This window comes from Hevea brasiliensis, chromosome 14 (genome assembly GCF_030052815.1).
Source record: "Hevea brasiliensis isolate MT/VB/25A 57/8 chromosome 14, ASM3005281v1, whole genome shotgun sequence".
Classification (NCBI taxonomy): Eukaryota; Viridiplantae; Streptophyta; class Magnoliopsida; order Malpighiales; family Euphorbiaceae; genus Hevea; species Hevea brasiliensis.
In genome coordinates, this window is record NC_079506.1 from 66,093,667 (window position 1) to 66,117,257 (window position 23,591).

The 23,591-nt window shown below is 31.2% G+C and overlaps 1 protein-coding gene across 4 annotated transcripts; it reads right to left on the bottom strand.

Moving 5' to 3' along the window:
* Positions 1–16,386: 16,386 nt before the first annotated feature.
* Positions 16,387–22,516, bottom strand: LOC110646164 (uncharacterized). 4 transcript variants are annotated; one of them, XM_058135682.1, is made up of 8 exons: positions 22,283–22,516; positions 20,101–20,245; positions 18,216–19,897; positions 17,946–18,090; positions 17,697–17,853; positions 17,579–17,606; positions 17,361–17,472; positions 16,737–16,915 (listed from the first exon to the last, which is right to left on the bottom strand). In XM_058135682.1, exons 3-7 carry the CDS (start codon positions 19,885–19,887, stop codon positions 17,372–17,374), a joined length of 2,103 nt encoding a protein of 700 aa, XP_057991665.1. In that variant the 5' UTR covers positions 19,888–19,897; positions 20,101–20,245; positions 22,283–22,516; the 3' UTR covers positions 16,737–16,915; positions 17,361–17,371. The 4 variants fall into 4 exon arrangements, with proteins under 4 accessions (XP_057991662.1, XP_057991664.1, XP_057991663.1 ...); XM_058135679.1 differs by having other exon boundaries at positions 16,387–16,915; positions 17,361–17,606; positions 22,283–22,513; XM_058135681.1 differs by having other exon boundaries at positions 16,387–16,915; positions 17,361–17,606; positions 17,697–17,844; positions 22,283–22,512.
* Positions 22,517–23,591: the final 1,075 nt, after the last annotated feature.

Consider the following 23,591-nt stretch of genomic DNA (forward strand, 5'->3'; position numbering starts at 1 on the left):
TTTAAAATTTAATATATATATATATATATATATATATATATATATGGAAAATTCATTTCTAATGTATAATTATAGCTACATACTAATCTAATATTGTTAAATTAATTTAAACTCATCCCTCTGCCTCCCCCCTCCACCCCCACCTCTTCCATCTTTCCCATCTTTTCTTCTCTCCTCCCTTCTTTCCTTTGTTTTTGATCTCCTCTTTGACAGACCATCAATAAGAATTTTCATAGGTGACAATCCCTTCCCTTTACTTATTTTGGTTTTTTAATTTCTATAACTGCTAGATCTATATCCGTTTAGAACAGATTCTAGACATATATTCTCAGCTCTATCATTAGGCTTGAGCATTTAGTTAGTTTGGTTCCGAACCAAATCGAAATAATTGAAAATTGAAATTTCAAAATTACTAGGGTCAATCCGAACTGATATTTTAAAGGTAGCTAAATCGAACTAACCAACTAATATTGGTTTAGTTCAATTGCTAAGAAAACAAATTTAATTTTATTTTAATTGCCAAACCTGAAAATAGAATGTTACTGATGCCAAAAATCAGTTGTGCTACACATACAAGTTGACAATATTTTAGACTACTAAATAACATCAGATTATGCATTTGAACTCGCTAAAAATTGGCCATTATAATAATAATCCAACATTGCAAATAAAGCACCAACTTGACCTTCATAATAATTAAATCTAACATTCCCAGTTGCAACACCAAATGTCCAAGTTCCAACCATAAAACATAATCCATAACTATCCAAAATCCAAATTCAAAAAATAATCAACCATAGCCAAAAAACTCAAAACATAATTTGAAGACAATACAATCCATATTATAAAGTCCATAAAACAACTACATGATAATAAAGCACCAAAATGACTAACTAAATACAGTCCATATTAAGAAAATAAAATCCATTAAATAACAACACAATCTATATAAAAACATTTAATTTTGAGTAGTCCAACTACAACCAAATCCACAAAGGCAGAAACCTCATCAAATGATTCATTTGGAACATGGCAACCTGCATAAAGAAAATTAAAAAAAAAAAATTAATGTTGCATCAAAGAGTTATTACATAATCAATGGAAGCATAAAGCAATATAAAATTTTAAACAATCAAACTTACATCTAAGAGTGAAGATTAGGGGTAGCAGTCAAACTTGATCCCCTTAAACCATGGTTATTCAAATAATTAGTGGTAATGAAAATTGAATTATATAATGGAAAAAAAAAAAACATCAATCTATATTCAAATGAAAATATGAAAGAATAAAAATAATTTAAATACATGAATTTATTACATAACCTCTTTAAGCTTTTCAAGTTCCTCTACATCCATTGGGCTATTTGAGAAACATAACTAGTCTTGAGTACATATCAAAGCCTCTACAATTCTAGGAGTCAATGAACTCCCAAAGGGATCAAGTACTCTCCCGCTAATACTGAATGCACTTTTCAATAGATTTTTATGATAACAAAACTCAACTAGAATCAAACTAATTTTTGTTTAAGTGTTATATTGTATCTTCATAAAGATGAAGTATAAAGAAAGATGACATCCTTAGAGGACTCAAGATGAATCAAAAGACAAGATAGAAAAAGCAACCTTCCAAGATATATTGAAAATCAAATTGAAGGTACAAAATTAGAGTACAGTTTAAAATTTTTAGGATTATTTGTCAAAAGAATTGAGAAGTAGAAGCTAATGATATTTAATTTTAATCCCTCAAATTATTATCCTAATTTTTCAAAACTTGTTTTCAATTGTTAAATGACCCAAAACTCATTATTGTGAGTTGTGCAAAGTTCTTAGTATGCTAACTGGTTTGCTACTGTTCATAGTATACTAACTAGTTTGCTACTGTTCATGGTATGTTAACTAGTTTGCTAACTGACTCAACTCTGTATAACATCGCAAAAAATAATAAAATAATGGCTATTTTCTTGGAATTTAAAATTATAACATTTCAATGAGTTCTCAAACGGTCAAAAATAATTTGGGACTGTAAATACACTTACTCTTTGTCATTTTGCATTTTAATGAAAATTGCTATAGTGTTCCAAATCCTTTAAAGTCATTAAAGCTTTCATTCAAAGTGCTTCAATTATATTTATTGCTCATCATTGGCATAACTACACATCTTTTCTTTATAGATTCTATTGTATTGAGTGAGATTGAATTTTAAACACCTTATTAGAATTTATGAGAGGTCATTCAAGTACCTATTGAAGCTTGATTGTATAAAGTGTTTAGGATAACACTTGGTAGAAGTGTGAAGCTACTTGTAAAAGCTTTGGGTTGAAGATTTGTAAAGGGTTTTTATCTCTTGCCTTTAAAAGAGAAGAATAGTAATGTGAAAATTGAAAGTGAGATCGTTGAGAGAGTAGATGTAGGCTAGTTAAGTTGAACCACTATAAAAATTCAATGTTTAAATTCTCTCAATCCGTACTCTTTAAATTTATGCTCTTTATTTTCTGGTTTAGTTAATTTTGCTGAGTCAAGAACTGATACAGCTTACTGCTATATTTGCTGCAAACTAAGATAATTTATTTACTATTGTATCTACTGAGATCTGATAAAATTTAGTTATTGTTGTATCTGCTGAAAACTGATATAATCTATTTACTGCTTTGTTTGTTGTGCTGTGACTTAATTCAGTTTACTGCTCTATTAACTGAGTACTGATATATTCTGCGGAAACAGTATACTGAACTTGCTTAATTTAAATTTGTATCAATTGTTTGTTCAAGCAGTTACACACACACACACACTTCACATTAGAGTAGTCAGTTGAACCAAGTCACAAATTTTCAAAGGTTTTTGAGTAAGAACCGAAAATTTGCATTAGTCCAATTCACCCCCTCTTAAACATTTTTGGGACATAAAAAATCTTCCTCGTTCTCTTGAATGGCCTCACTCAAATACACTTCAAATTCAGTTTTTGAATCTAAACATGCAGTTTCTTCAATTTTTCCTTTTCTTTTAGTAATGCTTCAAGAAAATTTTGGCTTAAAATTTATTGAACTACCACTATCGCTTAAGGGTTGCCTCAAAATCAGGTTGGTTGTAGATATTTATTTTTTATCCCTTGAATGCATACTTTGCAGAGACAATGAAGAGCTTGGTGATGAAAATACTATTGGGTATTGAGGAATCTTAAAACACTCAGAGGCTATGAAATGTCAAGAATATTAATAAAATAAAATAATTTTGCATTTTTAGGAAATTAATTGCTTTGTTTTGAAAATAAAAATTTTTTAAAGTCCATAAGCCTGTATCTAATATTTTTTAAGGCTTTAAATAGACCTAGGAAATATTTAATTATGCTAAATTGAATAATGAAGTCCATTAACTTTTAATTTTAGCTATTAAATGAATATAGACTTAAATATTTTGGGCTTAAAGACATTTTAGTTAATTAATAATAAAAAAAAGATTTACATGCTAGTGAAGTTAACTTCTTTTATTATTAATTCTATTATTATATTTATTATTATTATTATTATTAGATAAAATAAAAAATTAAAAAAGGATAAAATCCCTTATTGCCGCATATTAGGATTTGAATTTTTTATTATTTATCTCTTTTTGTATCTTTTTTAAATTTTAAAATTCTAATTAGATTAGTTTAGTTTATCATATCGTTTTCTCCCTATAAATAATACATCATTATGATTAGGGTTTTAGAGAGAAGAAAAAATGGCTGAAAATTAGAAATTCTTATGTTAATTTTCTATAATTATGGTGTGTAAAATGCTACTTTCTAGTATATCTTTCTTCATTCCATAATAATTAGGCATATTTCTCTACATTTACATGCAATTTACAAATAGATTTCATATAATTTTAAGTTAGTTAATTTAAATAATCACCAAAATATTTTGTTTTATGATATTTTTGTCATTTTGAAGTCTTCTAAGGTGTCAAGGGTGCCTCACAATTTCAAAGAAATCAACTACATAAATGTATATTTTTCATTGGGCTCCTATAATTTGTCTTAGTTATAATTTTATTGCTTTTATTATTCATGTATTTTTATCATGTATTTGTTAGATTTAGAACTTAAAAATAATTTTAGAAGATTCATTGGTTCTTTCCATATGGAATAACCTTTTGAATCATCTTAAAAGCATTTTTCTTTAATTATTTATAAATTTATAAATTTTTAATTCATGACTAATTGTCTTTCTATATAACCCGATTTTGCAAAATTAATTTTTATCTTAGATTACTTATTTTGAGTTGTTATTTTTTCTGATACACCTTCAAGATGTCTTATTAGGCTCGTATTTTTATGTTTGTTATATTATTTATAGAATAAAAGGTGCTCAAATTTGTCTAGTTTTCAATAGTAGCTGTTTTTTTTTTTTAATTTTTCTGAGTGAAATCTTGCATGAATAGATGTGTTTCTTTTAACTATATATATATATATATTTTTGATATGTTAGATAACATGTGATAAATTTTTATAATTTTCTAGGTAAGTTTGCTATTTTTAATAAATTTTTATGAATTTTTTGTCTAGTTTTATGCTATTTGCATCATATTTGACTTTGACATTTTTTCTAAGTTATTTTAATGCACGATTTTGTGGTTTATTTTTTCCATTTTTTTTATTGTCTTAGGAATCTTCAGTATTTTTTATGTGATTTTTTATATTATTTTATTGTGTGAAATAAATTTTAACTACGCAATTCTATCATTTTTGGTAGGATTAGAATTTTAATGTAATTAGGCATCTTTTATTTCCTAATTGATTCTAACTTATTATTTTTGTGTTTTGCATGAGTTGGGAGACTTAGAAGAGCTAAAAAAGAGATAAAAAAAAAGAGTTTGGCCTGAGGACAATTTCTCAACTAAACTCAAATTATGGAAGAATACTAATTCTATTCTTTTAGGAGATGTATTTTAATTCTAATTTATTTTGATAATTTTATTTTATTTTAGTTATTTTATATAATTTTCTATTATTTACACTCTTAATTCTTATTTCATTTTTTAAATAATTAATAAATATAAATAAGCTCAAGCCCAAAAAGAGAAGTCCAAAACTGAATGAACATGAAAGGAGAACATTAGATTCTTTGGTGCATTTAACTCAATTCAAAATGAAACTCCAAGACCTCTTGCATGAGGTTAATCAGCCTAAGGCCTTGTAATAATTTTTAGGATTAATTTTATTTTTTGAATATGGGTTGTAAAAGCCATTTTAATTTGGAACTTAATTTTATTTTAATTATTTTGAATGTTTTTAAATGGACCTTTAGCATATAATTGAAACTTAATAAAAATACATATAGGGGAACATGGTAAAAAAAGGCCTAAGTACACAACCTAAAATATAAGGCATGTTTAGGAACATACTATTTAGGAACATACTTTTTAAGAACGTGGTATGATTGGAAAAGCCCTCAATGATATTTATTTAATACTTTATGTGATCCAATGTGTTCAATAGCATGTAAATAGATATTGTATATAATTTAGTTTAATTCACATATTAGGGCAAGATGATGAATAAAGTAATTCTTTTAACTTAAAAATATCACATGATAGGACTTTTTATGCGCATATACTTATAATTTTGAATGGTTAAATTCAAATGTGTATAATCTTAGAATTGTATAAATGTATGATTAGGAAATTTAATAAAAAAAATAATAAGATAGATTTTAGGAATCAATAGTAGAAGTTGACCTTTGTTTTAAGATAAGTCGAGGTGGAGAGGGTACCTAACACCTTTCTTCTCTCGTACCTACTATCTTAAACCTAGGCCATTGGGCTTACGGTAAAAGAAAGGTATTGGATCTCTGTAAGGGATAAGTTATCACCCACATCCCTTATTAAGAATTTATCCCGATTATTACTCCGGTGGCGACTTCTTTACTCTGCCTTTGTGGCATTAATATCCTAGCATCACAATAGTATTAAGGAAAGATGATACTAAACTAGGTTTGAGGGTCCCAAATTGGTACATTTTCTTGTACTCATTAAACAAGTTAGTCATAAATGTTTTCACTTTTTAGAATAACTACTCACCCTTTTATTACCGTGCATTTGGCAAAATGAAAACTCCATATACTCAAACTTATCGCGAGGGTCAAGAACAATAACAAAATAAATAAATTTGTTCATTTTATCTATATCCCCTCAATATTTATCAAAATTTTTCCTCATTTTCCCCCCTTAGTTTTCATCTTATTTTCAGTACTAACCCTCCATTGATTCAACATATAAGCCAAGTCACTTATCCCATGAAAGAAAACGTTAGATGTGACATAACGGGAACATGAAATACACAAAGTAAACTCATAAAAATGAGCCAACATTTCAGTTATTTTTTTATAGTTAGACCAATCATAAAAATTAAGTGCCCCATTCTCCCCCAACTCAATCTTGAGCATAGGTTATTGTGACTCATACCTTTCGAATGCCCTTTCATATTTTTGAGCTACATACAAAATCAAGCAAGTCAAATTCCACCTAGTTGAAACATCAAAACACAAAGAAGAATTGGCTTCAATTTTTTCATATTTAACACACTCCATAAACTTTTTCAACCTACGTGGAGAACTCCTAATATATCTCACTGCATCTCTTACCTTCAACACCGACTCACTAACATCTTTCAAGCCATCTATAATGACCAAATTAAGAACATGTCCGATACACCTCATATGAAGGTAATTACAATTACTAACACCAACCCCTAATTAGCTAGCTTTTTTTTTTTTCAAATAAGAAATGGCTATATCATTTGAATTAGCATTGTCCACCGTAATAGTGACTATCTTATCTAGCCCCCATTCTAGCAAACATTTCAATAGCCTTACCAATTGTATCACCTTTATGACTTGTAATAGGACAAAAATTAAGAATTTTCTTATGCAACTTCCAATCATTATCAATGAAGTGAGCAGTAATACACATATAATTAATTCTTTATAAGATGTCCATGTATTCTCTTGTTCACCCAAAATACAATAACATCAAACTCTTAAAATTAAAATAGGAAAACAATTCTCATCAAAATTTTAACTCATTTAATATCAAATGAAATTTACACATAATAATAGCCAAGACAATATCAAAAGGGATTTTATTTATATGAAAACCAAAAGAATGTGAATGAGAAAGAAACTAACATGAGAAAGGGATTAATAGGAAAAGTTTCTTTATATACACTAGAGAAATAAACTAAATATTAAACAAATTAACAAAGATAGGAAAAGTTTCGAAGTAAAACCCATGTAATTAAACTAACATCACACATATTAATCACTGCTATTTCAAATATTGCCAACATCCATTACCATTAGGCCGTTTCAGATACCAACATCCATTACCCAACAAACAATAAAAAATTAAACTAAAAACAGTAAAAAAAAAAATACTAACAAACATGCCGATTACTGAAACAAAGTTTAGAGTTGGATGTTTCAGCCTTTCAGGTGAGTCAAACTTCCAAGAAAAAAAACTCTGAATTTTGGAACTGTTATTCAAAGTTCAAGCATAACAAATAAATAACTCTTTTTTTCAGTAACTAAAATAATTGAATAAGGAAAGGATTAAATAAATAGTATACTCAAAAGAGAGAGGGAGTTTACACATAAGAAAGACGACAAGGAGAGACTCAAATCTTTTAAGAAAATAAACTGTGAAATTTGGAACTGTTCTTCAATGAACAAACATAACAAATAAATAACTAATTTTTTTTTTAGTAACTAAAATAGTTGAGTAGGGAAAGAATTAAAGAAATAGTGCCCTCAAGAGAGAGAGAGAGAGGGAGCTTACATAAACGAGAGATGATAAGGAGAGACCGGAGATTCACAAATAGCAATTCAAGAAGAATTGAAGAAGGAGAAAGAGTAGGCCACACACCACACGCAAGCTAACAAGAGACACAACGATTGACTGGTAACAAGCAATCAAGTGTAAGGCTGCATCATGGGCTGAAGCCTTCCTTAAAGCCATATAAAAAATTAAGCTTTTTATGTTATTTGATTCATTCAGTTATAATTGCAAAAAATCGAACCGAACTGAAAACTAAAAATCCTAAAATTATACAATCCAATTAAAGCAAATGTACAAAAAAACCAAATTGATCATTCTAATTTGATTTGCTTTGATTTGATTTTTCTGTTTAAACCAAAAACTGTTGACCCCTATCTATCATTGCTAATAGATCTTAAGTGAATAAATTCTCAAATCTGTCTTTGGTAGATCTCGAGTGTTTTGTTGTGCTTCTCTACTTTAATAAAGTTATTCCTCCTTATGAAGTTTTTATGTATATTTGTTGTTGACTTCTTTTGTTTTTTGGAGAATAGCATGCTATAAGGTGCAAATCCCTTCTTTAGTAAGAGATTTAAATTTGAAGATTATTTTATAGGGCTTATGAAAAGACCATGGAGTCGAAGAGTAGAGCATATGATAAGCCTATTGGCCAACCTACTTGATCTATCAACGTATACTATCAAATATAAATGTTTAATTTCATTATGCAAAAATAAAATATATTGATTTGCATTTTACTTTTGTATTCCGTTTCATTATGCAAAAATAAAATACTATGAAATTGTGGAAGAGAGTTATGGAGCATCGACTACGTTATGATACTTCTATTTCTCTTAATCAATTTGGCTTCATGCCCGGTCGTTCAACTATGGAAGCGATCTTTCTCATTAGAAGCTTGATGGAGAAATATAGAGATGTGAAGAAAGATCTACACATGGTTTTTATTGATTTGGAGAAGGCTTATGATAGTGTTCCAAGAGATGTTTTATGGAGTGTGTTAGAACAAAAGAGGATATTTATTAGGTACATACAAGTGTTGAAAGATATGTATGAAGGAGCAACTACTATTGTGCGCACAGTGGGAGGGGACACAAGAGATTTTCCGATCTCAATTGGATTACACCAAGGATTAGCTACAAGCCCCTACCTTTTTACATTAGTTTTAGATGAATTGACGAAACATATACAAGAGAGTATTTCTTGGTGCATGATGATTGCGGATGATATTATTCTGATAGATGAGACGCGAGAATGAGTCAATAGAAAGCTAGAGATTTGGAAAAGTACTCTAGAATCAAAGGGCTTTAAGTTAAGTAGAACGAAGACAGAATATATGCATTGCAAGTTCAGCGAAAGCCAAACTAGTGATAGGGAAAGAGTTAGTTTGGATGGAGTGGTACTGTCCCAAAGTAATCACTTTAAATATCTCGACTCAGTCCTACAAGTAGATGGGGGATGTGAGGAGGATGTTAGTCATAGGATTAAAGTCGGATGGTTGAAGTAGAGACGTGCTACGGGAGTTTTATGTGATCATAAGATTCCCAATAAGTTGAAAGGAAAATTTTACCGTACAGCCATATGACCGGCTATGTTATACAGTAGTGAGTGTTGGGCACTAAAGGAGTCGTATGCGTCTAAGATAAGAGTTGCAGAGATGAGAATGTTAAGGTGGATGAGTGGCCATACTAGATTAGATAAAGTCCGTAATAAGAGTATTAGAGAAAAGGTAGAAGTGGTACCAATTGAGGATAAGTTGAGAGAAGGGAGATTGAGGTGGTTTGGTCATGTGAAGCGTAGACATAAAGAGGCTTCAGTTAGACAAGTAGAACACATTAGGTTAAAGGATAGAAAGAAAAAAAAGGGTAGACCTAAATTGACTTGGAGGAGAGTAGTACAACATGACCTAAAAGTATTACACATTTCTGATAATTTAACCCAAAATCGTTTTTTATTCTAGAAAACGAATCCATATAGCCAACCCCAAATTTTTTGGATAAAGACTTAGTTGAGTTGAGTTGAATTGTATTCCGTTTCCAATTAATGAAATATCTTTCCTTTTTTATAAAAAAAAAAGACTAATATTTATGTATGAAAAAAATCTTAATTAACCTAATTGAACCTCATTTGGCAAGCCTTTGTGAATCCACCTTTAGGGCAAGCTCTTTAAGTTGCCGCGTCAATATCCAATCCTATCTTGATAGGCCTTAATATAGGTTCAATACTGTCCTTAAGCATGCCCTTTTGTTCCAGCTTATGCCTCTAACCTTGACTCTAACCTTGAAAATGATTCATGCTTGGAGGAGGACAAAATATATATATATATATATATTTTAGTAGTGATGATAGTAAAGCTAGTGATACAAGTGATGACAAAATTGTTTCGTTAAAAAATTCTAGGGATCAAAGACCCATGGATGAGGAAGAGCTCAACATGCCGAGAAACCTTCCTTATTGGCACACATAAAGGATTCCAAAACATTATTGTGGAAGGTGATGTGCAAATTATGATAAATAGTATTATTAGTGGAAAGTCACCTACTCAATTCAATGTGTCATACTAATTTTCTCAACATTCCAAGACATTCAAACAATAGAAACATCAAATAAACTACTCAGGCAAATATTCCTGGTCTCTTCACTATGAAGTTTCGACCACAAGTTTAACCAAAATCCGATTCAATCCAGGCACCCAATATAAGTTCAAGCAACCTAATGGCAGCATAGAACATTAGATTCAATGGATCACAAGATACGGGGAAAAAATATAGGGATGAAAATTATTCTTTATTTAGGTGTTTATTGACAGGAACATTAAATCTATTCTTTCTTGGCATGTGCAAGAAGTCTGGCAAAGAATAGTCCAATCTCCTTACCCCTTGTTGGCTATGGATATAGAAGTCATAGCAAACTCATTTTCAATCATCAACCAGAATGTTTGTTCAGTATACCTAAAATTAGGAATTTTGAGATATTTGTTCAATAAACATAATATTGGATATTTGTCCAATAAACAAAATGTTGAATATATAATGGCAATTGGGTAGATCAGAGTGGAAATCTCTCCCCCCATCCCTGAATCACCGAAGATCAAGTTCAGGTCGGACATTTCTCGACCAAGAGTCTGGCGAGCACCAGGCAAGACGAGACGAATTTTTCCACATTTTTTTTGACGTCATAACATAATATAAATTTATTTATTAGAAATAAATTACAAGTTAAAAATATAAATTTTAAACATAATTTTTAATAATATGCATATATCTTTTTATTAAAATGATAATATTTAAATACATAAAATTAATTTTTTTGAATAAAAATTGATAATATATTATTACCAAGGTGGATTGCAGAGATTTGAGGCAGGGGGGCCTCCTTATCGCCATCCCTATCCCCATCCGCACAATATCCAAGTAAGAGCAGAGTTGGGAAAAAATTGATCAAGTACGAGGCGGATTAGATCAAGTTAACAATTACCGTCCTTATATATATGGGGAAGATCATGCTAAATAAAAATTCTGCATTTCATTGTTCGAGGAACTAAAGGGTGAACTCATAAAATTTTAGATTGAAAGCCAATTTGCAAGACTAAAGCACCTGCAGATCTTACATTAACCTTTCACAAGAGCATTGAACATAATAGAGGAAAAAGCACATCATTGCCAATATAAAGACAAATACGCTTGGCTAAATACAGAAAGATTTTTTTAAAAAAAGTAAACAGATAAATGTGAACCAGAAAATTAAAACATTACTAACAATTATAACTTCAAAAGACCTGCCTACGTTACTTAGTAATATAATTCAACCCATAATATTCAATACTCACCACGTAGTCAAACAGCAGATAGACCACCAACTTGGAAGCTAATCCATAATATGCATTTCTGATTTAACAGTAAATGCATGAATGGGTAAAATGTAAACAAGCTAAGGCCACTAGACAAAAATTATCCATAAGCAGAAACTAAAATTTTGACACCACACTTTTCTCCAAAAGTATTGAAAATTTTAGATAGAATTGGTAAGCAGATGCTAAAATATTTTGACACACACTTCTCCCAAAAGTATTGAAAATTTTAGATAAAATTGACAAATAGTACAGCCAAAGATGCAATCATCTTGTTATCAACAGCAATGTAAATTCAAAACTTAGTTGCTTACAGAATGGATTACGCATAAATTTCCCTAAAATATAAAGTTTTCAAAATTTGATCCCCAGCCTTTTAACTTTAAAAGATCAAGTACCTGAAGTTCAGAAGTCAGCAAAATGAAGAATTAAAAACTCTTTTTAAATTTGTTTTATATGTACAAACAATTATGACTTGAAAGCTGAAAAAGAGTTCACAGTCCTTTCTATCCTAAATTGGTCTCAATAGGTCCACGGATTCTTATTATCTCAGAGGGACCCAATAAGACCTCCTCATATAGGAGATGGGAACTGCAGTTAACTGTTACTATCAGGTTTCAAGTCACAACAGTTTTTGCCCATATACTGAACTAAACTTAAGAGGCGGGAATGTGGAGTGGCACGCTAGTGGAAAGGTTTTAAATTGATGCCGTAAGCAAAACCACAGAGGCCACACATAGAACAAATCAGTGGAAAAATATCAATGGCAACCATTAAAAATTATTCTCCTATTACTGAAGAAAGTAGAATAAAGACATCCATGGACTTTTATTTGAAAAAACAGCAACAACTACAACTCATAAAAAATAGGAACAAATTCAAAACCCTAACGTTTTGCTCAAAATTCCAGGACAAGAACTTCTTGACTGAATAAAAATGCGTGTTAAAGAGGAAAAGTGAGTTGGATAATACGTACAGGAGGAGGGTTCATTTTGGAGACTTCGAGATAGTGTTCTTTGAGAGAGTGGAGCAACATGGAGTCTACAGCATTGGAGATGCTGGTGGTCGAGCAACGACTGCACCTTCTGTTAACAATTTCCTCAACATGGCACTCCTTCTTTTCGTGCCTTTTGTAAGTCTCTGGCAGAGGTGAGATGTTTCTTTCAATACACAGTCACTAAGGTCGAAGGGCTACTGATTGTGACGGAGAGACAGAGCAATGAGAGAAAGCTCAATGGAGGAGCAGTGCAGCAGATCTACAAGAGCGCCATCCAGAAGTGGAGGTGGCGTGGCGAGATGCAGGCTTGAAGTTTGCAACTAGTGGAATGGCAGCAGATATTTGAGACGAGAGATTGGGAATTACAGGTCATGGATCAGACCAACTTGGACAAACTGAGTTTCTGTGTGTGCGTGTTCCAAGTATAAAGTGACCAGTGAGTGGGACCAGTGTGTATGGGTAAGCAGGATTCAGTTTAAAAAAAATATCAACCAAATCAATTTAATTTGAAATTCGACTCAGTATATTCGGTCATTCAGTTAGGCTCTTGATTTTAAAAAACTCAATCTATTCCATTCGGCTCAGTTTTTTGAGAAAAAAATAGTACAACCAAATCAAACCAATCCAAAATTGATCTCAAATTAGAGTTAAAATAGGAAATATAACAAATTAAGTCTGAAATGATTTCCACAAAAAAAAAAAAGCGCTCAAGATGAAACCTATAAATTGATAAATCAAACCGAATTGGTTAGGTTCATTTAGATTTAGTCTGCCAGAAATTTTGGTTTGTTCAATTCGGTTTAGTGTACTAAAAATTTTAGTTTATTCAGTGTTTTGGTTTTCCATATTGAACCGAACTGAACTGACCGATACTCACTCCTACTAGTGAGGTTGTGCTACTTCTTGACCATTTACTTTTAGACTGCAAATAGCTAAAGCAAGCAGAATAGGCAAATCTGAGTTTAGTCCATCAACAACAAGCCAAAGCTCAAGGTTAACCCAAGTTTCAAGCCTAGCTTGATTTCAGATTGCAAAATTTTACCAAGCTAAAATTCTCAATTGACAAAAAGTTAGCAAATCAAACTCAATTAGAAATCAAACCAAACAAAACAAATTATCCATAGAAATAAATATTAAAAGACCATTTTCAGTTTAAGGAGTGAAAAAAATGTTCCCTTTATATTCCTTAGCAATCAAACACTTAACAAATCATTTCATGCTACTACAATTTGATTGATTACCTATCACAATCTCATATTACCATGTAGCTTACACTCCCAATGGTCCTCCGCCATTTCATTCTACCACTAGTTCATTTAACACTAGTCAAGGTTCTGCAATTCATGTGAAAGCATCAAAAGACCAACATCTCTAAAATTTAAAGATATTCCTTTCATGATCACAATTTTCCCAACAAAATCATGTCTAGAATGAGGGCTTGAAATCCTTGGACTTTATTTTTGTCCAAAATTCAAGAATCAGAAAGCAGGAATGCGAAATCTTATAAATTCAATTTTCAGATATTCCTTAATCTCTAAGACAAATGACGTGAAGGGAAGCAATGTCAAGAGATTTACAATTTTTAAATATTGACGTGGAATTGATCACAAACAGAATAGAGCTGAATGGCGAAAAAGTATCTATATGCCAAGCCTCAACTAATTTGGGATTAAGGTTTAGTTGTTTGTATTCTTGTTCTCTCGTCTCTCATGCAATCCAATTTCTTATTATTCAGACAAATTATAGAACAAATTGATGAAAAGAATATATGAGTTTGTGAAATCCCTTATCTCACCTAAATGACAGATACTTAAGATTTGGGATTCCAAACCCTCGTTAATTATCAAAATTCACCAACCCTCTTTTGAGCTTGGCTTATGACCAAAAAAAAAAAAAAAAAAAAAAACAAAAGCAACACAAATGATCGTTTCAAAATCCATCAACTCTTTCAACTCCTTTACCCAAGATCTCTCATACCAAACATGACACTTCTTATGCATTCTAGGCAAGCATTGAACTTTACCCCCTTAAAAATAAATAAGGATACAGTGACAAGAAATTCTATTTCAGGCTCTCCATATAGCCAACCCCAACTAGTTTAGGATTAAAGCTTAGTTGTGTTGTTGTTGGGCTCTCCATATGTTTTTCAATCCATAGTCCCTATAACTCTGATTCATCTACAAAGACCCAAAACCATGAAACAAGAAATTATTGAAAATGTCAATTCTATTTTGAGAAAGGAACTTTTATATTTTGGAAGAGTTAACAAGGCATGTTATTGGATTACCCCAATTTTAAAAATAGTAAAGAACTTTAATCTTTCAGTTGAAAGCAACAAATTAATAATCCCATCATGTGACTAAGTTCACAAACTCGCAAACCAAATCAGACCATTAAGAGCTCAAGTTGAGTCATCAAATAAGTTAAGCTCAAACACACTTCATCTTAGAAACAGTGAGTTGCACCTGCTAAGCAAACAATGCAACCGATTGCGTAACACACTAGTTGCATTTTCCAATCTAACAGTTCTAGGATTGAGAATGAAAGCATTCATACCTGGGGAAAAGAATGTAGAGAAGTCCTTGACCCTTGTAGTCAATCAAAATAAACATATAGCAAAATGCTAAAAGATAACAAGTTTTGATGTCATTTCAACTGAATTCATTAATCAAATTGTTCATTAATCAAATTGTCAAAGGTGATTAAAAAAAAAAAACAACATAAACCGTGTGAACAAAGTGCTCATTATTCATTTGAAATTCGTTGAAATCGAAGGCCAGGGAGTGTGGATTAATAAACAAGTAGGTTCCCATGCTGAACTAAGCTTGAAACTAGGCCATCCATTTTGGTTTTGTTTGCCAACGCTAACGTGTCCTTTAATTTTCTTATACACTACTGATGTAGGACTTATTTTCACAAATCATATATTCTAGCGCTCCTTCCCCTCCCAAAAAAAAAAAAAAAAAAAAAAAAAAATATATATATATATATAACAAGATTCGGCTTAGACCTCACAAGCCTAGTTGTCACTTGGCATTGCATGGGTTGGTCCATTTTATCTGGATCTGGCTCCTCTTCTTCTATATGTAATAGTTAGCTCAAGGATCCACCTAAGCTTTGCTCAGTTAGTTTAGCTCACGGTTCTAGCTCACTAAGGTTAAGCCTATCTATCTTTTCGATCCTGAATCTACGACCATTGGATCTCACAGCTCTAACACCATATTGAAATCGAGGGCCATGGAGTGCGAATTAATAAACATGCAGGTCTCTGCTTAAAACTAGGCTTTCTATCACCAAAATGGCCTAAGCTATTTTGATTTAATTTGCCAACATTTATAAGGCCTTTAATTTTTTGCACACAACCTAACTTGTTCCTACAAACCATATTTTCCAACAAATTCATTAATTTTGCATATACAAATTTATACATATTACATAAATATGTAGACATAAATCAAAAGCTCTCTAAAAGCTTCTATCAGTTAAATGCCCAAAAATGGATAATATTCCAACTTTTAGCTTTTCATGGAAATATGAACTCAAAGTTCCTTGTTAGCTGTTGGTTTTCACATCAAATTGTAGCTCATCAAACGCTTTGGTTAGAGGTTGGTGGGTGAAATGCTAATCAGTGAACCAATACTATAAATTTTTAATTGTTATTCAAAGAAATATAGACATTAATAGTTGCTAGCAATGACATGAATGTATATAGGAAAGCAGTCACACAGGAATAAAAATTAATTTTCTTTTCTCTATTAGCTTTTACAGCAAGAAGAATGAAAGTTAACAGTTACATTGTCCAATTGATTGGATTACTGAAACAAACAATAAATAGAGGCAAAGACCAATTTTATGTGAATGTTTTCATTTCATGATTTCTCCCTAAGATTATTCTCAAGTTAAGTTTACTAGCAAGGCAGCATCAGCTACAAGACTTCAAGTTATAAAAATAAAATTCACAAGGCAATACAAAATGTGCACCTCAACAACTTAGAGCCGTGCTTCTATCCTGTCCCTGTTTGATGGATCTGGAAGAGGCAAAGCAGAACTTTCTTCACTTTTATTGCCTCTAAAGGTTGTACTTGTTGTTCCAGAACAAAGGTAAGATAATGACTGCACCCATGAAACTAATGTTGGCTTTCGTGTAACATCATCAGATTCAGCAACCTGATTATATAACTCATTGAGAACAACATTCTGGCCATCCTTAGGTAACTGGACAATCAGTTGTGCTGACAACTTCATTAAGTTTGGTAATACCTGAAAAGCAAACAAATGCCAGTATAGTTAACACCCAAAGAGGAGCATATTATGGTATAGCCTTGCCTCATAGATTTATTCCTAAATTTATATGTTCCAGCCATCCTTAAAATTTGTAATATTTGATATAAACCCAAGCATGCATTCACATCGGGCATCCTAAAATTTTATATTGATTTTGAGTGGCACACAAATCAATTCTAATCAAGCTATACAATAAAACCAACTTTCAATTAGAGGCTAGAAAACCCAACTCAACTGCGCCTTAATCCCAAACTAGATGGAGTTGACCATGTGGATACAATTCCTCCATTCCTCCCCATTTAGGGCTCATTTCCAGAAATCTACGGCCACTAAGTCCGTTTTCACTACTTCCAATATATCAATATAGAGACAGAAAAAAAAAATGAAAAAAAAATGGAAAGTTTAACAAACAAGTACTTACTTGTACATCAACTAGCGAAATAAGCCGTAACAACAACTCCAAGATTTTCTTACAAGGTTCTGAGTCTCCATGCCAGTTTTTCCACATATCAGTATCCTTAGTGGAAACATCACTGCAGAGAATGTTCACCTTTTCAACAAGATTATGGACACAATAAAATGTGGCTGGACTTCCAGCAGGAAGATTTCGAACTAATGCAGTAACTCCCGAAGCCATACCATCAAAAGGAGTAATACCAGGATATCCCTGCATTCATACAAAAGCACAAAGTCAGCACCTATATTTAAATGATAATGTGCTAAATTCAATGAATACAGCTTGTAGCCACGTATATACCTCTAAAGATCTCTGCAGGTAATAGAAAGCTAGTTGCTCCTTCAATAATGCTCTTTCATTCTCATTAGAATCCTTCCTTGAAGATATAAATGCCACAAATAAAGAATGGGAAGCTTGAGCTACTTTTCTGGTTGGATGTCCCATATATCTGATTATACTTGTAATAAAGAACCAAAATCCACAAATACCATATAAGGAATGAGCTTCCCAGTAAACCTAATTAATTGTTTTAAAAGGATATTAGGATACAGGAACATAGTTGGAGCTACCACCTTGCTAAATACTGGACCATGCAATTGTTCAATACACGTTGGAATAACCCGCAAGTAAAATAAAATACGGGCGGTTTGCACTTCATCATTGAACCATCTATATTCCACTTTCGTCAGCAGTTCTACAATATGACATTTGAAATTTTATGAACAAGCAATAATTTCACAATAATAAAATCAAGAATCAACTTATTATCCAGCATAACACAACACTTGTGGAATGAAATGACAAAATACACCAGGATACCTTGAGGATTTGTCAAATCAGCATAAGAGGGCATAGATTCTACAAATGAGTTGCATGCATTCTCATTCTCCTGTACACTCACAACCACACTCCTTATTGTTTCCACATACTCTGGCAATCGCATCCGGCGAAAATACTCGACACATGAGAATGAAACTAGAATTGAAACAGATGTCTCCATCTGAGATTCAGGGGAGAATTTTGGATTTAGCTTGTGCTTCGTAACAGCCAATGCAAAAACCACAACCATAAGAAAGGCAGACTCAGCAATTTTTTCAATATCGCTAAGTAATTCATCCTCTTTGCCGCGAAGAACCAAGGCCACCTGTCGATGCCTCAAGTATAGATCTTGGCAGAAATGCCATATCATATTTTCCACCATCACTTTGTTCTCTTCATCTGCAGAAACATATTGATTGCAGAAAACACCACTTATGGCCCCTGCTTCCTTAAAAGGAACACTATCCAGATGTTCTTTTACCTCACTAGGATTCATTTTAGAATAATTGCCATGTGCTAACTCAAGAATTCTTGCATATAAACGCTGTAAGGGAAATACTTCCACTAGCAATGCTGAAGCAAGAGATATAAGCAGAGGAGCTCGGGAAGACACTGATCCGCATCGAGCCAAAGCTAATGAAATGCATTGTAGTAGAAAACTAGTTTTGCCGTCATTTCCTATACCAGAAAAGTCTCCTGTGCTAGCAATCAAATCCTGCGCCACAAATTCTATTCTATTTTCTGCAGAAATCCTTAATCGTGAAATAATCTGCAGGTCGTGGCCACTTGATATTGATCTATTCAAAGCTCTTAGAGCACCAGCTGTGGCCATGACTAGAGCAAAAGGAACATATTTTGGATTTGGAGTCTCTAAAATCTCTTCACAGAACTTTTGCAATTTCTCATTTGAATGTGATTTGATGAACCCAAACATAATCCAATCAAACAAATGCAAAATCATGAGCCCATGAGAAACATTACCTTGTGGCCCATCATCCTTCCCCCAAATTCCCAATAGTGCATCCAAAATCCTGATGTAATAAGCATTCACAGAAGAACATAAAGCATAACCAATCCCTGCAAGAACATCTGGAATAAGTTCATGAATTGAGCTAATAAGCTTGTACTCTTTGTCCAACAGTCTACAAAGCAACTCCAAGCAAATTGTCTTAGAGGATTCTGATGCAGAAGGTACAAAGGCAAAAGCACCCAGAAGGAGAACGCCTTCAGCAAATAACTCAGGGCTTCTCGTAGCATCAAAGTTGCTATCTAAAACCTTAGTTAATACCTCTACTGCTGAATCAACAACTACTGAAGAGGGTCTGAACGATTTCCTAACCCAGATATAAAGAAGCCTCAACAACAAAGGATATGCTTCAACAGGAAGCAAGAGATTTTGAGAAGATAAAATGGAAAGGAGAAGCTTGGCTTGGGGGTCAGCAACATGAAGGGAAGTTTGAGAGTGAAGAAGGATTTTGAGAGCTTGAAGATAATTGGGTAGGAATGATTGATGTTGAAGAGAGTCTCTGAGCTCAGACCACGCTTGAATGATGGCCCGAGCAGACAAAGAAGAAGAGTGGCTTGTGGTGATACTGGTACTGCAAGAAGTACTTCCACTATTGCTCCTTAACCATTCTTCAAGGAAAAGGGTATTATTAGCTTGTCTAGCCATCTTCCTATTACTGCACAAGAAAAGCAATTGCTTTGTTGAGATATGCAATCTAAAAAAACTAACTTTCCATCATTTTCTATCAAAATCTATCAATCTATGACATACCCAATTGACTTTAGTTCAATTGTTACTTATAATCAGAAATTAAGTAAACCCAATGGCAGGGAATTGAATGAAACTTGGAAGGAGGAGGAAGAAATAAGAAGACCATACCTGATAAGAAGAATGAGCAATTGCAATCAAAGTGAAGCTGATGCGGTTGGGAAAAGTGAATAGATAGGGGTAGGCCAGTCTAAGTTTAGTGCAGTTTTCTTTGAAAAGAAAAAAAAAAGGTTTAGTGCAGACAGTTTGGATGATCCTACAAGAAAAATAAAATATATGAAATTTTATTTTATATATTAAAAAATCTATATGATATAACACAAATGAAATTTAGCAGAAACAAAAATATTGATATAAAATTTAAAATAGAATAGTATATTTTCAATTTAGTGTAGTTTCAATTGATTTTTATTTTTTAAAATAAAAATTAAATTGGATTTTTAATTTAATTAAATCCAAAAAAACTATATAATTATTAAAATCATAATTTTTTTTATTTTTAATTAAATTAGTTTATTTTAATTAATATGTAAAATTGTCTCTATTTTGCTTCAATTTAGTAAAATACTTTCAATATTTTGTATCAATTTTTTATCAGTTACATAGAAAAATTAAAATAAAAATATAATTTTCTTTAATTGAAAGTTTAAATATAACATATTTTTGGATAAATAAAATAATCATTCAAAATCTAAAAATTATAATATTAAGAAATTGAAGAGAAAAGATAGAGTAATATTATATTATTCTCTCCTTCTGAAAAAATAAGGTCACTTTTCCTTTTCATCTGTCTCATGTTATACCACTTTCTTTTTTAGAATAGCAATTATTTATTTGTTTACGAAAATTTTTTTTATTTAATAAGTATTGAAAGATAAAATTCATTAGTTTGAAAAATAATTTAATAAATTGAGTTATTTAATTTTTAATTGAATAATATAAATAAAAGATATATTAAAAAAAGACTAAATAAAATTTATTATTTTGAACCATATTAATTATACTAATCATTTTATCTACGCTTTAATTATAAGCTTAAAATTTTCAAAATTTTTGAAAAAGATTAAGATATGTCACATGTCAATTTTTGAATACTCTCACTGAATTATGTAGCACACTCTCATGGCATATCCTAATCTTTTTTAAAAAAATTTTTTGAAATACTTAAATTTACAATTATCAAATTATATATCTATAAAAATGATATATATTTTAATTAAAATGATATATAAAAATTATATATATTTTAAGAAACAATTAAGCATATCATACTAAATGTTCACCGAAGTTTATATAATTTAAATAAACATAATACATAAAACATGATATGAAAAAGTTAATCATGATATATAAATTATATCAAACATGCCAAATACCGACACTTTAAATTAAGGGAGAGTATTTGGTCAGTTTATTTTAGAACTGAACCGAAATTGAAAAACCAAAATGCATTTGTGAAAGTCTGAATCAAAATAAATCAGCCCGGTTCAATTCAGTCGATCGGTTGTCTTTCAATTTCAAGATTCAATCAAAATTCAAAGCTTCAGCAACTGAACTCATGCAATACCCAGATAACATTCTTCCCATGTCCCAACAATCAATAATCTTCTTTCCATTGTATTTATAAAGGGGAAAAAAAAAAAAAAGAAACAATCAACAATCCATATGCAACGCACAATCAATCAATAACATAATACCCAGCAAATTTCAGCAACAACCCTCCCCCACACACTCTTCCCCCCAACCCCACCCCCCCCCCCCCCCCCCCCCCCCCCCACCAAACCCAATCTCCACAAAGAAATAAGAGTGTTTACACAGTTACAGACCAAAAACCACAGTTAAAGACCTTGAGTAAATCCATATGGCCATACCCACTAGGCACGGCAGAATATAAAACCACGGGTCTCGCAGATATTTCAGTAGTGTTATTGTAAAAATTCATTCATGTAGAAGATGAGAGAAGGCAATATATCTGCAGGAAGTCTTGCACGTATGAGAAAAACTTTTTGTCAGATTATTAATTTTCTGTATAAATGTTAAAATATGAAATAACAAAACACTTTTCTAAGATGCTGCCTTAAGAATTTCATTAAAGACAACATAGCTGCTGCTAAACCAAATTAGAGCATAAATCACATAAAGCAACATGTCAATATACCAACAAAAGCCAACAATTTTTTACAGCCAACATCATAATAGAGTATAAATCACATAAACCAACATCAGATGCAATACATTTAATTTACTTCAGATTGAAAGAAGGAACACGATCTGGAAGAACAAAATAACTCACCTGTTAGAAGCGGCAACGCGTGAACGAGCAGCGGCGAGATTGAGTGGCAGGCCGCGAGATTGCGGAGCAGGGGCTAGCTTGAGGGCCGATAGATTCTGTGCAGATGCGACGGTGCAGAAGCAAGACTCAGAGAGAGGCTGATGGAGAGGAAAGGATGGCGATGACAGTGAGAGGGAATCCGGTGGAGCCTTGCAGAGTGCCGACTGTCCAAACTTGTGGGATTTAGGTTTGTATGTGAAATGAGAGCTTGTCCAAACGACGTAGCTTAGGATAAAATAGATTTTTTTTTTTTTTATTAATAAGCCAATTGGAGGATGGGAACAAACATGCATCAGCCAGATGAGCGGCACTAAACCAGGTTCAGTTTAATTTATCTTAATTATTTAAAAAGTTGAATTCTAAATTATTCTTTTAATTAAACAAAAAAAATTACTTCAAAATATTTATTTTATATAAATTTAGAAAAGGAAAATTTGCACAGGTAAATTTTAAAAAATATATAACTAATAAAAAATAAAATTAGTAATTATAATTTAAATTAAAAAAAATTAAATATTAAAATTAGTAATATACTTGATTCTATTATTTAATTTATCATAACATTTTGAAAGGTTGAATTTTAAAATATGTTTAATTAAAAAAATATATTATTTATTAAAATATAAAAGTATTTTATTTTTGAGAAAATGTTAACATAATCAAGAGAGAGAGACTTTTGAAAGTTACATAGGGGCAAGAGAGAGACAGAGAAAGAAGGGAATGACAGGTAAAAAATAATAATGAGTAAAGAAGAGAGGGGAATATTATGGATAATAAGACATAAATCATTATATTTAAATTTAATTAATATTTTTAAAATTTAAATTTATTTTAAATTTAATTAAAATTTATTTTTAATTATTTAAATTCATTTCAAATTTAATTATTACTACATGATAAATATTTGACTAATTTAATTTTATATATTTTAATTAATAATTTATATATAAATTATTTTTATTAATACTTTATATTTTATAATTTTTTAAAATATTTTAATTTTATTTTATATAAAATAAAAGATAAAAAATTTATAAAGATTATTATAAAAAATATATATATATTTTATATTTAATTAAATATTTATATAAATATATTTGAATAACGGATACTTAATAAATAAAACTCAAACCCCATCCAAACTCATTAATAATATTAAATTTCAAACTCGGGCTCATCCTAAATTCGATTATATACTATCAAAATTCGTTCTATTAGAATTCGATCGGATTGAGTATCCGTAAAAATTCGAAACAAATGGAGAGAGGAA